At 39.1% G+C, this 22382-nt stretch overlaps 2 protein-coding genes across 2 annotated transcripts; both read left to right on the top strand.

The window, feature by feature from the left end:
• The first annotated feature begins 4645 nt into the window (after positions 1-4645).
• LOC137614846 (uncharacterized) lies at positions 4646-6604 on the top strand. The gene has a single exon (XM_068344506.1). The coding sequence runs from the start codon at positions 4646-4648 to the stop codon at positions 6602-6604; it is 1959 nt and encodes a 652-aa protein (XP_068200607.1).
• A 75-nt stretch (positions 6605-6679) lies between these two features.
• On the top strand, positions 6680-16360 carry LOC137614845 (uncharacterized). Its single transcript, XM_068344505.1, has 2 exons — positions 6680-7490; positions 16233-16360. The coding sequence occupies exons 1-2, from the start codon at positions 6680-6682 to the stop codon at positions 16358-16360; spliced, it is 939 nt and encodes a 312-aa protein (XP_068200606.1).
• Positions 16361-22382: the final 6022 nt, after the last annotated feature.

Here is a 22382-nt window from a genome sequence, read left to right as displayed (position 1 = left end):
AGAGAGAATATTATTTGAAAACTCTTTGCTGGGGGAAATATTTTTCTTGCTCACTCATTAGTGGTTTCAATTTGAATGTTCTTTAAATATCGTGTTGAACGCCACCTTTTGGTCGTTAGGATATAAATGTATTTAGAGGATCTCTTGAAAGTGGCTTGGGATTAATATGAATATCTTTTTAATGTTGTGGTGAAAGTCACCAGTTGCTCTGGTCTACATATGATAATAGAACCACTGTGTAATTGCCTGCATACGTTTCGATGGGAATATTCTCTTGAAGATCCTGGGGAAGGACTTTTTTTAACGTATCCACTTAAGTATTGCCTCTATTACCATATACGTAAATGATCGGTAGTTTTTGTCATCTTAAAATCATGAAAATATTTTCTTTTGGTAATATAAAATAGATATGATTTTCCCCCCTAAAAGTCATACAAGTCAAGTTTGGTAAAATTGAATTATTGTTTTATAGGAATCTAAGTGCTTATTTCGTAAAGGCCTATGCAAATTAGGTGACGATTTTTCTTCTTGAAAGTCATATAAGATGTTTTGCTTGACAGCATGCATATGAATATTTTCTAATACATGGAAAAGCAATTTCTGGTATGGGTGATGTTCTTGAAACAACCTGAAGAAAAGTCTCTATATAGTTTGTAATTTATGTAAAACCATAGTTTTGCTGGTTTGTATATTAGCTTTTTCACGGTAATGCCTAAAAAGAAAATCCCATCTGATTATCTCTATTTAAGATGTTCTTTTCTTTGCCTTTCTAAAAAGTCTGGTATAACTTTTGCCACTCGTCTTTCTTTTAAGATTTTAAAGGCAAGTTTTGATTATTTTTACATGAATATATATCTTTAATATTACTAAGTTTTTTTTCTTGGTATTTTCAGTTCTTATGATATTATAGTGTTGGAAAACATGTCAAATATTTTGGTTTTGATATGAATATTTATTTCGAAACTATGTTACTCATGTTGGATATTAGTTTATGTAAGCGTTGGTGTTCATGAAGGCAGTGGTTTGTGTTCTGTTTATGTATGCTTAGCCTACAGCAGGGGTCGGTAACCTTTTGAACATACTGTGCCAATTAATAATCCATACCATTTTTTGTAGTACCGTGCGTGCCAGTTGGTATTTTTAACACTATATAGGAAAATTAAAATTATAATTATACAGCATGTCGTGACTATTTTAATTATAATGTCTTTTTCTGAACATAAATAACTTATTAAATGTAACAATTTTGTTGCATCTAGTGTTCTTTGTAACAAAAACTTCTTATACTTTAAGTTTATACCTCATCATATCAAAGCGATCCTTATCCTTAATTCCCAAAGGCTACAGTTGAAATTTCAGGTGAATATTTGGACACCTTGAGTTTCACACAACCCTCAAAGTGATCCGTTGTAAGCCTTCTGAGACTGAGGATGTGCTCCATATGTGAAAATATCTGCTCACGTTGCTATGGGGATCCAGATGCTGATGGTAGTGCAAAAGTTACATTCTTCATGCAATTGAATTTATCAAGCAGTGATGCCCAGGACCTTAAAATGGAGGCTGCAGTATATTTTTTTTACTAGTTTCCTGTATTTCTCGACGATATTTAAAGTTAGCTTACCACAACAATGAGGCCTAAATATCAATTAAATGCATTTCCAACTCCTCAGTTTCCATTCACTCAAAGAGAGTCGCATCCAAGTCACTGTATTTAAAGGTGTCTGGTCTGATTAAAAATGAAAACAATGGACCCATGTGTTGAAGGTCTTGAAATCAGATTAAGAACTCGCTCCAATTGTTGATGCCCAACGATTAAATGTAAATAATGTTTGTTGTCTAGTTATCGCGATGGTTAATGTTTAGGTTTGCTGTGTGGTAGTTTGCTGGTTCGAGTCTATGCTCGGCCATATGAATTGTTTACTTGGTGTTGGGTTGTTTTAGCTAATTTACGCATAGTTCTCCGTCACGTGAACTTTATGGTAATCTACTGTGTCTTCCTGTAAACAAATGAGAAAACTTATCAGTTTAAAAAGTGATTTCATACAGAACGAATATAACGAAAGTTGGTATTTACTGAGGAATATTTGGACCGTTTGTTATAGGAACACAATTGTAAGTAAACGCCTATTATATACTGTTTTGGAATAACGGATTCATCTTTTCCCAATTGTAAACCTACATGTTACATAACGTATGCCTTTAGATAAGCCTTAATTATATTGATTTTGTGTATGACCTTTTTGTAATTAACAGTTATACATGCATAATTTACTTAATTAAGCTTTGCATATTGTTTCTATCAGTCTTAGTTATTTAACTTAATAATTTTGTGTACATTAGCATATTATTTATACGTTGATTTCTTTTTCATTTATACATAGTAATTGAACCACATCACATCACGTCACTTCACATCACTTCAAGTTATGCTACATACGTCAAGTCTACATGTATAAACTCCTAACAATATAACCACATCGATGTTAACGTCATGGATCTAATAAAGAACTATATGTGCGTGTCAAAATTGTGTTTCTCCATCATTCACGTTAAGCAATAGAAAAATAGTGCATTAACATCGTTCAATTAAATTGTTAAACTACCATCAACGACTCACGCTGAAATTCTATAATAACTCTTATACGTGAGTCTTAAGAAGTGGAATTACTGCCCGTTATAAACAACTACAGACAAGATGGCGTCGTCTGATGAGACCGTTCAGAATAGTGCTCCCGACGAAAACTCGGGTACGACAGTTGATATTCGAACATTAAAAAATAAATTGAGAACATCACTTGGCAACGTAACAAAAAAACGCAATGAACTCATAGGCCTCATGTCAAATCCGGACAACCTGCACTTGGTGAAAATGTGTCTAGAAGAATATAACGAAGCTTTCGATAAGTACAAAGAAAACTTCAATTGTGTCATGGATAACATCTCGGACGAATTGGAGGAGGACCAGGAATTGTCCAGATATGAGACAAAGGAAATTAGCATTCTGCAATTCCGAAACCATACTGGTGTATGGATAGCTATAAACGAAAAACGACTTCTAGAAGACCTGGAGAGTCTTTTAAGCCGATCTGGTTCAAAACGTTCTTCCAAACGGCCTTCTTCCCTTCCTTCTGGCAAATCGGCTACGTCCGAAAAGGTGCGAGCCAAAGCACGTCTCGCCGAGTTGCTTGCCGAAAAAGAACTCGTGACAAAGAAAAAGGAACAGGAGGCAAAGACAGAAGAGATTCTATTGGATATCGAAATAGCCAAGACTCGAGCAAAAGCACGTGTTTTTGCAGAAACCGAAAATGACATTGGTGACGACAATGTTGGTAACAAAGACAATGAGACACATACCAGCATTATTGTGCAACGAGCCAACCATCAAGACGTGAATGTTATGGTTGCTGGACCTAGTGTAGCTGCCCCTGGAATTTGTGCGAGTGAAGGTGCTAACACGGCTAGGGGTGGCAATATGGCTAACCAGGTTATACTCCCTGTCACCCAGGAAAATAGTGCCAGCTTACCCAGTCTAAATCCCAGCACTGCACAAGAATTTGTTCCCAGAAATTCTTCAGAGACTGTTACTAACACTCTTGCAACTCCAGTCAACGCTTCGAATGCCAAGTCATCAACGTTTCCAAATCTAGAACAGTATACGTATCCGCCTGTAAATATACCTGTGAACAGTAACTTTGGTGCACCCTATCCACTGCCTAATTCACCTCCAGTTAACACCATACAGCAGCAGATTAGTGGTATCGCCACAGCTCTAGCTTTGCCTGCACCGCAAGTTCCCAAGTTTACCGGTGATCTTCTGGAATACAGTGACTTCATACTGGCGTTTGACACCAGGATCTCCTCTAGAACAGCCAGCAGCAGCGACAGACTTTACTACCTTCTACAGCATACAGACGGTGAACCTAAGGACCTAATCAGCAGCTGTATATACATGCAGGCAGACCAAGGATATAGTCGGGCAAGACAGTTGCTACAACAAGAGTATGGTGATCCTTATAAAGTATCCCTGGCATACTTGAAACAACTAAACGAGTGGAAGCCGATAAAACCAGACGAAGGGAAATGTCTGAAAAGATATTCGCATTACTTGCTAAAATGCTTCAGCGCCATGCAAACACTTACTCACCTGGCTGTTCTTGATCATGCACCGAACCTGCAGGTGGTAGTCCAGAAATTGCCAAGTTATCTCCAGAATAAATGGCGCGAAAAAGCCACAAACCGCAGACTCCTTGAGAACAGGTCTTCGTGCTTTGGTGACATTGTCCAGTTTGTTATTAACGCAGCAGAGTGTGTCAATGACCCAGTGTTCGGCAAAGAAGCAATGCATAGAGAACTGAATTCTAGTAAACCATCAAAAGGGAAACCAACAGAATCTGCATTTGTTATGCAAGTTAATCATGAGAGCCAAAGTAGAACTCGTGGTTTTAGGTCGCCCTCCTGTTTTTACTGCAGCAAAAATCACGATCTGGATAACTGTGCAGATTTCAGGCAGAAATCTATCGAAGAGAAAAGAAAGTTTATTATAGAGCAGCGTAGATGCTTCAGTTGCTATGGTCTGAATCATACATCGAAGGGGTGCATGAACAAGCGAAAATGTCAAAAATGTGGCAAAGGTCATCCTACGGCCATGCATATAGATGGCTTCAAACTACCTTGGAGGTCGGACTACTCTGACAGATCTTCATATTCTCAAAACCTTACAGAGGAATCCAGCCAAAACCCTCCAGATACCGCTACCAGCAACGTTATTTCTCATGACTCCTCCATGGTTCTTCAAGCAATAATACCTGTTCGTTTAAAGCAGAGGGGAACCAACAGAGAAGTTCTCACCTACGCCCTCTATGACCCAGGAAGCACAGGGTGCTTCCTATCAGAAGAACTGAAAGATGACTTGCAAGCTTCCGGTGTTCAAACAAATCTGCGTCTGAAAACTATGCGTGGGGAAAGCATAGTCAAAAGCTACCTTGTCCAGGATCTCATCGTCAGTGATATAAACGGCCAGAATGGTATACTGCTTCCAAAAACGTATTCCAGACAAGAAATTCCAGTGAGCCATGATCAAATACCCCGTCCAGAACTGTTACGACGCTGGCCATATCTTCACGACGTGGCAAAATCGATTCCCGAAATAATGCCAGAAATAGACATCGGTCTACTGATTGGCAGTAATTGCCCACTAGCAATGGAGCCTCTGAAAATCATATCAACAGACGGCAAAGGCCCATTCGCTCTGCAGTATCGTCACGGATGGACAGTCAGCTCCCCGGTAGAAGACAACAGCGTAACGTCTACACATCGAGTAAACAGTAATCGCATTGTGACCGAGGACATTGAGCAGGCTACTGAAATTCTCTCCCCAAACAGAATACTGAATATTCTGGAAAGTGACTTTATTGATAGCCGGGTAGCAAGGTATCCTGGAGAGAAAGGATTGTCTCCAGAGGACACTACATTCCTGAAGAAGGCTGAAAGCAATGTCGTGTTTAAAGACAGTCACTTTGAGATCCCTCTCCCTTTCAGGAATCAGAACTTAATGGTGCCAAATAATAAGATCCTTGCAATCAAACGAGCACTCTATCAAAAGAAGAAAATGCAAAAGGATCCCAAGTACCACTCCGACTATGTCAACTTCATTGACAAAATACTCGAGAATGACTATGCTGAACGTATCCCAGACTCCCTGCTCACAGCCAAATCTGGACATGTGTGGTACCTGCCCCATCATGGAGTGTACAATCAAAGAAAACCAGATAAAATTAGAGTGGTGTTTGACTGTAGTGCAAAATTCAATGGAATATCCTTAAGCGATCAGTTGCTGCAAGGGCCTGATCTCACCAATTCTCTGATAGGTGTTCTAACCAGATTCAGAGAACACCCGGTAGCCTTCACTTGTGACGTGGAGTCTATGTTCTACCAAGTGAAAGTACCCAAACACCAATACAACCATCTCAGATTCCTCTGGTGGCCAAACGGTGACATATCAAAAGAACTCGAAGAGTACTGGATGAAGGTACACCTGTTCGGCGCAGTGAGCTCACCAAGTATCGCCAACTACGCACTTAGACGTGTCGCAGATGAAGGAAGCAACTTAAGTTCAGAAGTCGCCCATACAATTAAACGGAACTTTTACGTCGATGACTGTCTAAAGTCTGTACCCAGTGCCACCGAAGCCAGTTCTCTGATTGCGGAACTGACTGCCGCCTGCCGGAGCTGTGGATTCAGACTGTGTAAATTTACTAGTAATGACATCTCTGTCCTAAACACAATCCCAGCTGACGATCGATCAAAAGAGTTAAAGACAAGAGACTTCAATTATGACCCTCTGCCTACCGAGCACGCCCTCGGAATACTTTGGGTCGTCGAAACAGACACATTTGGCTTCTCAGTGTTGTTGCCAGACAAACCACTGACAAGAAGAGGCATACTCTCCATAGTATCATCCATCTATGACCCCCTTGGTTTTGCTGCTCCATTTGTGCTGCTGGCAAAGCAAATACTGCAAGACCTCTGCAAAGAAACCAATCTCGCTTGGGATGACGAAGTGCCTGATGATTACCAGCGACGTTTCAAACAATGGATTAGTTAAGTCCCGAACCTTCAGAAGATAACAATCCCGAGATGTCTGAAGTTACCACAGCAGGCAAAAGATACGACTTTTCAGATGCACGTTTTCTCAGATGCCAGTACATCTGGGTATGGCGCTGTTGCATACTTAACCTCAAACGAGGGTGGATGTTCGAAAACTTCATTTCTCATCGGAAAAGCAAGGGTTGTTCCATTGAAAGCAACATCTATCCCACGGCTTGAACTCACAGCGGCTGCTGTAGCTGTAAATTTAGGACAGAAAATGACCCTTGAGCTTGATCTCCATCTCAACGAAATCTGCTATTACACAGATTCAACGACAGTCCTTTATTACATCAGAGCTGAGAGAAAGCGTTTTCCAGTGTTTGTGGCCAACAGAGTCCGTCAAATAAGAGACTTCAGCAGCGCTAACCAGTGGAAGTACGTTAGCACCGATTTGAACCCAGCAGACATTGCATCACGTGGAGTAAGTTCTGTGATATCGTCAGACATGACTCGTTGGCTGGAAGGTCCGGATTTCTTGAATATGCCGGCTTCAGAATGCCCTGCAAAGATGCACCCCAGCAGCGAACCGCAGGTTAGAGAAGAAGACTTAATGTCTTTAGTTACTACAACTACATCAGAAGAAGGATCACCATTTATGACTTTAATCACATATTTCTCCAGGTGGGAGAGACTGAAGAGAGCAGTAGCAGTATTCATAGCATTTTTGGCTTTCTTACAAAACAAAGAACAAACTATAAATTTCAGGACCACACAGATCATGCAAAAGGCTGAAAAGGCAATCGTTTGCTTTATACAAAAGATCACCTTTGCAAACGAGGTCGAGAAACTCAAGAAAACAACCACGAAAGAAGACAAGAGAGAACACTCGCTACCAAAAACAAGTATGATATTCCGTCTCGACCCAGTGCTCATCGACGGAACTCTGCGAGTGGGAGGACGCCTCTCGAAAGCCGCAATGGACTCCGATGTGAAACATCCTATGCTACTGCCACAACATTCGCACGTCACCACTCTAATCGTACGAGATGCTCATGAGAAACTTGGCCATGCGGGTAGAAATCACACCATTGCAGCAATTAGAGAACGCTTTTGGATTGTTTCAATCAACTCTGCTGTCCGACGTCAACTCCACAAATGCATAACGTGCAGAAAAATGAGAAAGCCATGCCAAGAGCAAAAAATGTCCGACTTACCTCAAGATCGTCTCGAGCCAGCTCCACCATTTACATTCACAGGCGTAGACTTTTTCGGGCCGTTCATTATAAAAGAGGGCCGCAAGGAGCTCAAACGTTACGGCGTCATATTCACCTGTCTTGTCAGTCGCTCCATTCATCTGGAAGCTGCTAACAGTCTCGAAACGGATTCCTTTATTCACTGCCTGCAACGCTTCATAGCCCGTAGAGGTACGGTACAAGAAATCCGATGCGACAACGGGACCAACTTCATCGGAACCCGGAATGAGCTGAACAAGGCTTGGTCAGATCTGAACCAAAACAAAATCCAAAACAAACTACTGTACATGAATATCGACTGGAAACTCAACCCACCTATGGCATCGCACATGGGCGGCGTATGGGAGCGCCAGATCCGTACCATTCGGAAAGTTCTATCTGCGCTATTCTTCGACCATGGGACTCGCCTCGATGACGAATCATTCCGCACGCTACTCTGCGAGGTAGAATATATTGTGAACTCAAGACCGATCACGACCTGTTCTGATGATCCTAACGACATGGAACCACTAAGTCCGAGTCAAATCCTCCATATGAAGTCACCCAAGAGGTTAATACCAGGACCTTCGCAACCAGAATATGTGTACTCCAGAAAAAGGTGGCGTAGAGTACAATATTTGTCGGACTTGTTCTGGAGCAGATGGAAAAGGGAGTACATAGTCAGCCTGCAGCAACGCCCCAAATGGAACAAACAACAACGAAATACACGGGAAGGTGACATCGTGCTCCTGAAAGACGAGAACACGCCAAGACTTCATTGGCCACTAGCACGTGTAACAGAGGTATTGCCAGACTCCAGAGGCGTTGTGAGAAGCGTCAAACTTCGAACCCAATCTTCTGAATTGCACAGACCAGTGAGCAAGCTCGTACTCTTGCTTCCAAAAGAAGATCAAGTGTTATAGATATTATCCAGAGACACTATATGACATTGATATATTTTCTAGTTCATATCTGTTTGTCAAACTCATTTTTATTTTGTTGTGTTTATCGTTTTAATGTTCGTTCCTTAAGCTTGTTTTATTCATGTTCTATTCACGTATTGTAGTATGAAATGAAATATTAGTTGTGCATCTTATATTTTTTGTAAATCATATGATTTAGAGGTCGAGTATGTTGATGCCCAACGATTAAATGTAAATAATGTTTGTTGTCTAGTTATCTCGATGGTTAATGTTTAGGTTTGCTGTGTGGTAGTTTGCTGGTTCGAGTCTATGCTCGGCCATATGAATTGTTTACTTGGTGTTGGGTTGTTTTAGCTAATTTACGCATAGTTCTCCGTCACGTGAACTTTATGGTAATCTACTGTGTCTTCCTGTAAACAAATGAGAAAACTTATCAGTTTAAAAAGTGATTTCATACAGAACGAATATAACGAAAGTTGGTATTTACTGAGGAATATTTGGACCGTTTGTTATAGGAACACAATTGTAAGTAAACGCCTATTATATACTGTTTTGGAATAACGGATTCATCTTTTCCCAATTGTAAACCTACATGTTACATAACGTATGCCTTTAGATAAGCCTTAATTATATTGATTTTGTGTATGACCTTTTTGTAATTAACAGTTATACATGCATAATTTACTTAATTAAGCTTTGCATATTGTTTCTATCAGTCTTAGTTATTTAACTTAATAATTTTGTGTACATTAGCATATTATTTATACGTTGATTTCTTTTTCATTTATCCATAGTAATTGAACCACATCACATCACGTCACTTCACATCACTTCAAGTTATGCTACATACGTCAAGTCTACATGTATAAACTCCTAACAATATAACCACATCGATGTTAACGTCATGGATCTAATAAAGAACTATATGTGCGTGTCAAAATTGTGTTTCTCCATCATTCACGTTAAGCAATAGAAAAATAGTGCATTAACACCAATTCTTGCCTGTAAAGCTAAATATCGGTAGTGTTGACAGCATGAATTGTAGATAAGTTCTTCAAGTTTTTTGAAATAACGGAAAGAATAAATTTTGATATATCTTTAATAAACTGCAAGCTTTGCAATAAATGCATTCCAAATATCAAATAAATCCATCACTGTTTTCCAAGCACCTGAGGGCATTAGATGTTTGATGGTGTCTTAAAGAAACATAAGTTTCACAATCCAATCTCTGTCCTCCAGCTCAGGATAGTCTTGGTCTTTTTCTGATAGGAAAATTTTGATTTCGTCACAAATCTCTCCAATACTTTCCGACAGCTTAACCACATAAAAACTGCATGCAGGGTATATCTTTGTACGTACTGTCTAGTTCTTCAAGGAAAGTTCGAAACTATCTTTACCTGCGAGGAGAGCGTGTAACAAATAATTCACTACTTCTGTAATATTAGTAATCACATTGTTGAGATCAGAGCTTGAGATCTTGACTAAAGTTGTTTTGATGAACTAGGCAATGCAATTTCATAATGGGGTGCCCAATTTTATCCCCAACCATCTTAGTAAAACCATTGTTTTTTCTTACCAATTTGTTGTAATCGCAAAAAATTTTTCCTATGTCTACCAATCTGTTCTCAAAATGGTCAGTGAATTCCTTCAGTATGTCTTCTCCCTTGGTTTTGCCATTCTTTCTTCAAGGTCCACACTGAACACAGATGTACTAGTTAAAGCAACAGTGGCCGAGTTACATTAGATAGATAGATTGATTGATAGATATAAAGAGAGATGAATGGATATATTTTAAATTATAAATTAAATAAACCATAAAGATGAAATTGATGAGCACAATCTCTCTCTCTCTCTCTCTCTCTCTCTCTCTCTCTCTCTCTCTCTCTCTCTCTCTCTCTCTCTCTCTCTCTCAGTAATTTTTAGTGTTTTTCCTTTGATCCTTTGAATCAAACGCTGTGCCATAGATAAGCACTTCACGTGCCAAGTCTGACACGGCCATGGGTTGCCGACCCCTGGCCTACAGAAACTTAGGTGATACAGGGTTTTTGATTTGTGTACCTTAAATTCTTGGGAAACATTTGTGAAAGATCTTGTGTGGTCCATATATGTTTTTTGTATACATAAGTCTACGGAAACCTAGCAAGTAAGATTCTACTCTACACACGTGTTTGTGTTTTTTTTTCTCTACGGAGAAGTGTACTAAAATTACTTGAAATTCAGAAACTTAGGGAGGGAGAAAGTCACCGAGTTGGATGAATATTTTTTAAAGTCAGCAAAGAGCACAGATAAATAATCTTAAGAATCTAACACATATCAGACAGATCAAGGAAAAAATGGAAGTTTTATCAAAAGAGGAAAGCATAATAGCTAGATGGAAGAAGTACTTTGAAGAGTTACTAGATAAAGAGAATGCCAGAATAATAAGAAGATATGGAAATCCCCATGAAAGCATAGTCCAAGATGTCAGCAGAGAAGAGGTTAAGGCAATGGATAAAACGAAGAAGGGGGAAGCAGTGGGACCTACTGGAATACCAGCAGAAGTGTGTAAGTGTTTAGGAGAGGAAGGCATAAACATCCTGTATGATTTGATAACCAAGATGTATCGCCAAGAAAGAATGCCAGACGTGGTTAAATAGCCAAATAATCTAGAATTACAAAGCAAAGGGTGATGTGCAGGAGTTTGGGAACTGCAGAGAAATTAAGCTAATATCAAATACAATAAAGATATGAGAGGATTATAGAAGGAAGATTGGGAATGGAAACCACAATTTTTGAAGAACAATTTGGTTGTATGCCAGGAAAGAGCACATTTGATGAAATATTTGCACTAAGGCAGACAGTAGAGAAGTACAGGGGGAAACCGAAAGGACTACACATGGTTTTTATTGATTTGGAAAAATGTATGATAGAACACCTAGGCAGGAAGTGTGGAGGTGCTTGACAGAGAAAGGAGTCTGAATAAAGAAAGTCTTGTATGCAGAGTCAACCACACAAGTAGGAACACTGGTAAAATCCAGAAATGATTAATGCCTTGTCCACTCTATGGAGCATACTCGTTGGTCAAACGGTGATACCAGACCACAATAGGTAGTGAGATGAGGGTTGATGATGTTGGAAACTGGAAAACCTCAGGCAGGGATCTTGCAACAAAGTGTTGCCAGATCCCTACCTCTGGTTTTCCTGCTTTTCATTCTCTCGACACTTTTCCCGCTTTTCATTCTCTCGACTGCCAAGAAGTATGTAGTGAGAATTAAAGATGATGTAGGAAGCTGGAAAACCCAGTCAGGGATCTGTCAACAAACATTGTTGCCAGATCCCCGTGTGTGGTTTTCCTCCTCCTGATGTTTTCAACCCTTATTCTCACTACCTAATGTGTCTGGTATGCCTGTTGAGCATGCTGATAGTGTGGACATGGCTTAAGGTATATGTTTGATATTGTGATGGATGTTATAACATGAGAAGTTAAAGAAGAGGTGCCTTGGAGTGCAATGTTTGTTGATGACATTGTGTTGACGGATCCAACAAGAGGGGTCCTATTTAAGCTAGAAAGATGGAAAGATGAATTTGAGAGTAGAGACTTGAAAATTAGCAGGACAAAGACAATATATTTGGACAGGTGGAGAGGAATGACAGGGAACAGTGAAAATAGGCCAAGAAGACACAAAGAGCTTGCTTCTTCAAATATCTTGTTCCTGTTATGAGCAAAACTGGAAATCATGATGAAGAAGTCAGTCACAGAATTCAGTGTGCTTGAATGAAAAACACTGAAGAGATGGAAAGCCCCTGGATACGATGGAATAACTGCCGACATGATACCGGCCGAAAATGAAGTTACTCCCAGAGTAATTACAAGATTATTCTGTAAAGTGTGGCATGAAGAGGGAAAACCTGATGTATGGGAGTTGGGAGTATTGGAGAAAATGGAAAAAAAAGGAGACCTGACTGATTGCAATAATTACAGAGGCATAAGGCTTACGGCAGTTGTTAGTAAAACATATAATATTCTCAGTCTATGGAGACTAGGGAGAAAGATTGATGAAAAGCTGAGAGATGAACAAGCAGGATTTAGGAAAGGTAGAAGTTGCACTGACCAAATTTTCATTTTGAGACATGTACAGCAATGATTGGACTCTAGAAATCCACTTTTCATGTCATTCAAGGGCTATGAAAAATTTATTGTGTGCCCCGCCCAATTTTATGGAGAGTCCTGTGTTTTGGAATTCCCCTTAAATATGTAAATTTGATCAAGTCTGTTCATGAGCATAGTAAGTGCAAAGTAAAGGTTAGTGGAGTATTATCAAATGAATTTCCAGTGAACAGAAGAATACTCAAAGGGAATGTGTTGTCACTTACATTTTATAATGCGTAGAACAGTCAGAGATGGTGGGGGAAGGATTGGAATGGATTGGTGATAGGAATTTAGCAGACCTAGAGTATGCTGATGATTCTGTCCTTTTTATTAGAAACCATAGGATTTGCAATGCTGGCTTACCAGAATGCATGAAATATAACATGAGGTTGAGCTGAAGATAAGTAGAAGACAGACAGACAGACATAATGAATACGGATTATGCTATGGAAGATAAAATAGCATTGGATGGAGAAAGGATTAATTAAATAGAGTCTTTTAAGTATTTAGGAAGTATGATATCTAATACAGGGTCTTTAGAATTAGAGTTTAGTGAAAGATTGAAAAAAGCAAATCAGACAATATATATCAGTTTATTAGTATCGGTGTTACTCTATGGACACGAGTCATGGTATGACAATGAAACAATCTCCAATAGGCTTAATAGAGTTGAGAACAAAGCCCTCAGAAGGATATTGGGAGTTAAATGGCAGGACAGAATTAGAAATGAAACTAAAAGAGAGATTACTCGAGTGCCATATGGGGATGAGATCATGATGAGGGGTAGATGTAGATGGTTTAGGCATGCTCTTCTCACTCCCTAAGTTCACTAAACGTTCAGCTGGGCTCCACAAGGCACTAGAAGAGTCCGAAGACTCAAACCTACATGACTGAGGACTATAAAGCGTGAAGTAGGAGATGATGAATGGAGAAGTATTTAATTAAAACCTCAGGATAGAGACGAGTGGCGATATCTAACCGAGGCCCTTTGCGTCAATAGACCTAGAGGGAGATGATGATGATGAAGAATGAATGAATTGAGGAAAGTTACTTGGGATACTTTGTGATAGGAGGATTGAAGGAAAGTTTTATTGAAGTGTTGTTAGAGCAGTCATGCTCTATGGGGCTTGGACTTGGCCAATAAAGAAAGTAAGAAAGAAAAATGAAGTGGCCGAGGTGAGAATGCTGAAGGACCAGGAATAGAATTGACTATGGACACAGAATGCATAAGAAAATTAATATTCGGTGCCATTATTCTCAGCATCCTTATAGAAAAGAAGACAGAAATTGTGATAATGAAGGAAAGGAGCATAGACATTCTAGGATTATGTGAAAAACGGTTACTAGAAGAGGCACAAAAGTGATAAATGGTGATTGTCAGTTATTGTTAATAGGTGTGAGAGAAGCTATACATCGAGCAGGAGTTATCTTGAGAGATGAATTGTCTAGGAAGAAAGGTTATAAGTATGATAGGCTTATCAGTTTTTCTTTGAAGATTGGCACACACAATAAGATTCATGCAAGTTTATGCTCCTCAACAAGGACGACCAAATCACGTGAAATTGGACTGCTATAGGAAATTACTATATGCGAAATTACAAGAGGCTAAGGAATACGTACTATATGCAGAAAATGTAATCACAATGGGAGTCTTGAATGGTCTTGCTGGCTTAAATATAAATGGAATTGAAAATCCTTAACAATAAGAATTTTATTTTTACATTGTGTATTTTGCTTGAGGCTTGTACTCCTTGGGAAAACATAACAGAGAGAGAGAGAGAGAGAGAGAGAGAGAGAGAGAGAGAGAGAGAGAGAGAGAGAGAGAGAGAGAGAGAGAGAGAGAGAGAGAGAGAGAGAGAGTTATTTTTTATCTTTTTGGAAAATATTCTATTCACTCACTGTTTATTGGTTTGAATTTGAATATGTTCTTCAAATGTCGTGCTGTAAGCCACTTTTCGGTCGTTAGGGTATAAATATATTTAGAGGATTGTTTGAAAGCTACGTTTTGGGGTTAGGATATGAATACATTTTTAATATTGTGGTAAAAGTCACTGGTTGCTCTGGTCTGAATATGATAGTAGAACTACTGCAAAATTGCATGCATACGTTTCGATGTGAATATTCTCTTGAAGTTCATTGGGAAAGACTTGTTTTTACGTAGCCTTAAGAGGATTGCTTCTATTACCAAGTACAAAAATGTTTGGTAGTTTTTATCTTAAAATCATGAGAATATTTTTCCCTTTTTTTGATGGTATACAATAGATATGATTTGCTTCACATGAAAGTCATACAAGTCATTTTCATAGAAATTTAATTAATTTTTTTTTGTAAAGTCCTCTGCAAATTAGGAAATGATTTTTCTTCTTGAATGTTACATAAGATGTCTTTTTTTTTATCTTTTTTTTTTTTTTTTTTTTTTTTTTTTTTTTTTTTTTTTTTTTTTTTTGTAGCAAGCATATGAATATTCTTTTTTTAATGTACGGAAAAGCAATTGCCGGTAGTTTGGATACGTAAGGTTTTCTTGAAAATCGCTGAAAAAGGCTCGTGTAGTTAGCAATAATTTTTTGTATTTATGTAAAACCAGATTTTTGCTGGTTTGGATATGAGTTTTTTCATGGAAATTCTATGAAAAGAAATTCCCATCTGATCTTAAGGGTGTTTTTTTTTCTCTTCCCGGTGCCCATATAAAAAAAGTCTGGTTTGATACTTACGGTATGCATTTTTCTTTTAAGACTTTTAAAGACAAGGGTTGGTTATTTTCACATGAACTTACGCCTATATTGTCACTAAGAAAGTTTTGTTTCGAGATTTTCAATGTATATAATGTTATCATCCCTTAAAACATGTTAAATATTATGGTTTCGATATGAATATTTGTTTTAAAACTATATTACTCATGTTTGATATGAATTTATGTAAGCAGAGTTGGTGTTCTATTTTTGTTTGCTAAGCTTGCAGAAACCTACGTGATATTCTTAGGAAATATTTGTGAAAGGTCTTGTGCTGTCTGTTTTTTTTTTTTGTATACATCAGTGTCTTCGGAAACCTAACTGATAAGAATCCTCGCGTTTGTGGGTTGTGATCTGTATGGGAAAGTGTACTAAAATATAATTGATATTCGGAAGCTTAGGAAGGGAGAAAGATATTGCGTAAGATGAATATTTTTTAAATTTAGCTAAAAGCAGAGATACATCATCAAAGGATTTAACACAAATCAGAGAGATAAAGGACAAAAATGTAAGAGTTCTATCAAAAGAGGAAATCATAATAGCTAGATGGAAGTAGTACTTTGAAGATTTACTTAATAAAGAGAACCCCAGAATAAATAATAAGAGATGGAAACCCTCATGGAAAAAATAGGCCAGGATAGCAGTAGAGAAGAGGTTAAGAAGGCCCTGGATAAAATGATTAAGGGAAAAGCCGTGGGACCTGATGGGATACCAGCTGAAGTGTGGAAGTGTTTAGGAGAAGGAATAGATATTCTGTAGGATTTAATAACTAGGATGTATCGCCAAGTAAGAATGCCAGGGATGTGGATAAATAGCCAAATGGTCCTGAATTACAAAGGGAAGGGTCACTGTTAAAACTGCAGAGAAGTTTAATGCCCTTTCACCACTGTCGAGCATGCTCGACGTGCTAACAGTGATACCAAACCACAATGTGTAGTGAGATGAGGGTTAATGACGCCAGATGTGGTAAAACCACAGACAGGGATCTGGTAATTAAGGGTTAGTGAGAATTAAGGATAACCTCAGAAGTGGGAAAACCACAAGCAGATCTGGCAACGGATAGTGTTGCCAGATCCTTGCCTGTGGTTTTTCCACTGCTGATGTTGTCAACCCTCATTCTCGCAAACCATTGTGGTCTGATATCACTGTTTGCCTGTTGAGCATTGTCGATAGTGTGGACAAGGCTTAAGGTACGTTTTTTTATATTGTAATGAATGTTATAACCTCGGAAGTTAGAGATGATATGCCGTTAAGTGCAATGTTTTTCGATGACATTATGCTGACTGATCTAACACGAGAAGGTGACCAACTCAAGTTAGAAAGATGGAAAGAAGAACTTAAACGTAGAGCCTTAAATATTAGCAGAACAAAGAAGATATATGTGGACAGGGGGAGATGAATTGCAGTTAATAGTGAAATAGGCCAAGGAGACATAGAGAGCTTTGCTACTTCAAATATCTTGGTCCTGTTATAGAATTCGGGGTGCATGAATGAATTTGAGAAAGTCATCAGGGATACTTTGTAATAGGAGGTTGAGTGCAAAAGTTAAAGGAAAGTTTTGTATAAATATTGTTAGATCAGTCATGCTCTCTGGGGCTTGGACTTGGCCAATAAAGTAAGAGCAAAAGAAAAAAAATGTGGCTGAGATGAGAAAGATCTGGAATTAATTGTTCAATGAGATAGTCAAAGTATTAGAGGTTTCAAAGAAAGCTCAAGAACGAAGAGCGAAATGGTTTGGTCATGTCATAAGGATGAACACGTATGTAAAAAGGTTACGAACATGGAGGTGGAGGGCAGAAGAAGGATGGGAAGACCAAAGTTGAGTTTGAATGATGAATTATTGAAGGACATGAAGGAGAAGGGTCTAAGGCCCTGTCCACACGAGCCAGCTCTGCTCGGTAACCCCCCAGATGCTGAAGCCTTGACGAGGATGGGGGGCTTAGGGATTAGCAGCTGGGCTCTAATGAACAGTGGGAACCACTTCCCATTGGACCTCGGTGCCCAGCTGTCGATTCAACTAAATCAGTCAGCACTTTCTCTTTTACTTTTGATTATTTCTTTTTTTCTCCCATCTCTTCCTTTTGGGCTCGATATTGTTGACGACTTTGGCATGTTCGATTTTACTTTGGATGCTGCTTTGGATTTGGCACAGTGTGGGATGGACTGCATTCCATCTCAACCTGTGCCAATTTAGATGCCATCACCCTCTGGCAGACCCCATTGGGTGCAGACCAAGTCTGTTAAGAGTCGGGCTCCAGTGATCCGGTCTTAAGTCACCCATATTTGCGGGTAATGGGTGACGCCAGGCATTGGAGTCGACGGTGGGAGGGGCTAACTACCCCCACTGACCAGTGTACGCCCACCTTAAGAGAGGCAGCCCCTCTCTAATAGAGGACTGGTCCCCGCTGAAGCCTCTTCTCGTGTTGGGCCACATGGGATAGGAGGACTGACATCCTCCGATAAGAGGTGGATAACCCGGCTTGCTTTTTCAAAAAACCAAACACCTCTGTTGACGACCTGGAAAATACAAACATGGACCTCGGTACAGACAGCTCCAACTCGGGTTCTAATATTGTAACGTTAGAACCTTATTCACGTCATGTGAATAATAAAACGCTAGAGAAGAAGAGAGAGAGAGTGAAAAATGATGACAATACAGAAAGATATAGAAAAGTAGAAGTATTACCTGGTCACTATGAAGTAGTGAATTATGAAAAATTTTTTATCTTGGAATTTGAAAACGGAAGAAATGAGCGTATAAATGTTTTTAAAGCTAATAGAGAAATAGTTAATTTATGTGGAGGGCAGCCAAAAATTTTACCCCAGGGAAATGGAAGTCTCTTGATAGAGACACTGTCCCCATTACAAGGTGAAAGGTTAAAAACACTTACAACATTGAATGGTCATAGCGTAAAATGCGTTTCACACCCTACTTTCAACCAGAGTATAGGTGTAATATATGCTCCAGAATTGTTGGATATAGAGGAGAAAGAAATAGAGGATGAACTGAAAAGTCAAGGAGTAGTTAAAGTAGTCAGAATGAGAAAGAGAGTTGGAGAACAACGTATCCCTCTTGCTACTCTGATTATAACATTTGATCAATGCCGATTACCAAATGTTATAAAAGGTGGATGGCTATCTTTGAAGGTAAAACCATATATCCCGTCACCATTGCGATGTTATCATTGCCAAATGTATGGCCATTTAAGCCAGAAATGTAAAGAAAAACTAAACAATAAGCCAGCTGTTTGTGCCAACTGTGGAAAAAGTAGTCATGGAGTATGCATAGAAAACCCTAATTGCATACATTGTGGGGAAGCACACCCAGCTACATCTAAAAGCTGTGTAAAGTTTATTTTTGAAAAAGAAATCCAGGCCATTAGGACCATGGAAAGGGTTACTTTTAAAGAGGCTCGTAAAAGAGCTCTTGAAAAGCAAATAAGACCAGGGCAACCTTTTTCAATGGTTCTGAAGAAAAACTTGTCAAACCACACAGACGAAAATTATATCTCTACTTCTAAGATAAAGAAACAAATGAAAGTAGTTAAAGAGGTTGAAAGTCCCATCGAAAATCTATATCCAGAAATTGTGGAAAAATCAAAACGGACACTTAAAGATCTGAAAATTATTCAAAAGCCAACTACTCCGATTTTAAACAATAGTACAAACCTCTCACAGGCCGTTTCCTTGCCTGATCTGATGGAGGTTGCACTCGAAACCAATTTACCTGGTGAACCCGTAGTGGGGAAGGTGCAAAAACCTGACAGATCACAACCTTTCAATCGAAAAAGAGAGAGACCTCCCTCCCTCTCTCCCCCTACCATAAGAAACATTAAAGTCACGACTTCCAATAAATATGATATCTTGTCTGCTGATGTTTCTGAACAACTAGAAGGTAAATTGAACCAATCAGAAATTCAAGTTGAGGTCCACCATCCTCCTCAACAATTAGATCAAAAGGACACAAAGAAAAAGAGAAACACAAAACCCACTATATCAAGATCCTCTCTAGAGTTACCTCCGGGAAACATTGTTAGATCAAATAGTGCCATTGGGAAGACTTCATCTAAGGTGTCTTCCAAAAAATAAAACATAGTTTTTTCCTCCATTCTGCAATGGAATTGCCAGGGTTTAAGGGCGAAATATGAACAACTTAGCTCCTCATACGTGAGCACTCCCCTATAACAGTATGTCTACAAGAAAGCAAGCTCGATGCTAATACTCCTTGTCCTCGAGAGTATGTTAGCTATAGGACACCATATGATCAACGAGCAGGGAGCCATGGGGGAAGTCTTATATACATACATTCGTCGAGATGTTCCCCAAATATCTTTGTCTATCTGTACCCCTCTGCAGGCAGTGGCTGTACAGATTGATATAGGGAGAAAATACACAATCTGTTCTCTTTACTTGCCTCCAAATGATAACATCTCATATGATAATATAGTAGAGGTGATTAAACAACTCCCACAACCCTTTATCTTACTAGGAGACCTTAATAGTAGACATCCTTTATGGGGTGATGTTTTAGCAAATGCAAGGGGTAATATTATATCGTCAATTTTGGAGAATGAAGATGTCGGACTCCTCAATACAGGAGAGCCCACACATTTTCATGTACAGACAGGTACCTTGTCCTGCATTGACCTATCAGTTGCAAGCTCTAACTGTCTTCTCGATTTTAATTGGAGAACATTAGATGATTGGCATACTAGTGATCATGCACCAATCATTATAAACACCAACAATGGTCCACCTTTTCAAAGATCACCTCGATGGAATCTTGATAAGGCGGACTGGAATAGATTTCGGGAGTTAAGTGAAATTGAAGGAAATGCAGAACAGTTTGAAAGTGTTGATGATGCCATAGACTTACTTAATGGAACTCTTCACACAGCAGGAGTGAATTCCATTCCCAAAACAACTGGGATATTCAGACGACGACCAGTCCCCTGGTGGTCGTCAGAACTAACTGCCCTGCACAGAGCCACAAGAAAGTCTTTAACTTGATTGCGCATGCACTGTAATGAGGAGAATTTAGTCATATACAAGAAATGTAGAGCACAGTTCCATGAAAGAAGCTAGGCGCCAGTCTTGGATGTCCTTTGTTTCCTCCATTAACAGTAGAACACCAACATCATCTGTGTGGAGGAAAGTAAAAAAGATAGCAGGAAAATTCACCCCAAACCCACCACCAGTGTTAAAGATAAATGGCCAGTATATGACTGGAGCAACCGAAGTTAGCAATGCCCTGGCTGACCATTTCTCAAATGTATCGTGCAAGTGTCAAGCAGCTCCTGGTCACCAGTATAGGAGCAATGAAGAAAAGAAAGTTTTAAACTTCGCAACAAGAAAGCAAGAGTCATACAATTCTGCTTATACTGAAAGAGAATTTGATTCTGCTCTTGCTACTTGTAACGATACAGCCCCTGGACCCGATGGAATTCCATATGCAATGATTAAATATGTACCTTATAATACAAAGTTATTTATTTTAAGCATTTTTAATAGAATATGGCATGATCATAGTTATCCAAGTGTTTGGGAACTAGCCATTATTTTAGCCTTTTTAAAACCCGGTAAGGACAAGTTTTTAGCAGCAAACTACCGACCTATTGCATTGACATCTTGTTTATGTAAAATCATGGAGAAGATGGTCAATGCAAGACTGATTTGGTACCTTGAAAAGAAGAATATTTTATCACCCATTCAATGTGGATTCAGGAAAATGCACTCAACGACTGATGTGCTGATACAACTTGAGTCCTCCATTTGTGAAGCCTTTGCTTCCAAACAGCACCATGTTACAGTTTTTTTTTTATCTTGAAAAGGCATATGATACCACATGGAGATACGGTATACTTAAAAGAATCCATGAGTGCGGATTGAGAGGTGAGCTACCACTATTCATCCAGTCATTTCTTTCACATAGAGTTTTCCAAGTGAGAGTTGGGGAAGCTCTATCACAGAGTAGATGCCAGGAAGAAGGAGTTCCTCAGGGGAGTGTGCTGAGTGTAACCCTTTTTGCACTAGTAATTAATGGGATATCCTCAGTCGTTCCCCGGGATGTTCTTGCAACATTATTTGTGGATGATCTCTCCATATCATTTGCTGGAGCCAGAATGGCAATGGTTGAGAGAAAAATCCAACTCTCTATTGATAAAATTATCCATTGGGCCGATATGAATGGATTTAAGTTCTCAACAAGTAAAACTACAATTGTCCATTTCTGTCGTATACGGGGAGTACATCCAGACCCGGATATATACATCAAAGGTCAACGGATCCCATGTGCAAGTGAAGCCAAATTTTTAGGGTTGATATTTGATTGTAGGCTTACATGGGTTTCTCATTTAAAAACATTAAAAGCTAAATGTGTTGAAGCTATGAATCTTTTAAAAGTCTTGTCCCATACATCATGGGGGGCAGACCGCAATACAATTTTGAAATTATACAAGGCCTTGATATTTTCCAAAATTAGTTATGGATGCGAAATATACTCCTCAGCAACCCCAAGCCGGTTAAAAATACTAGATTCAATACATCATGCTAGCATTAGATTGTCCACAGGAGCCTTTAGAACCTCCCCTATCACAAGTCTCCTTGTTGATGCTGGGGAGTTGCCTCTGGACCTTTACCAAATGTCCTCTATTATTCGGTATTGGTTTAGATTGCAAAGACTCCCCAGTTCTTCAGCCTTTCAAACTGCAAGCCTTGTAAGGAACTCAACCTACTTTGAGTTGCACCCAAAATCTCCTCAACCTTTTGGGTTTCGGGTTAA

The sequence above is a fragment of the Palaemon carinicauda genome, chromosome 21 (genome assembly GCF_036898095.1).
Source record: "Palaemon carinicauda isolate YSFRI2023 chromosome 21, ASM3689809v2, whole genome shotgun sequence".
Taxonomy (NCBI): Eukaryota; Metazoa; Arthropoda; class Malacostraca; order Decapoda; family Palaemonidae; genus Palaemon; species Palaemon carinicauda.
Note: the sequence above shows the minus strand (reverse complement) of the source record. Positions and strands in the feature narration are given on the sequence as shown.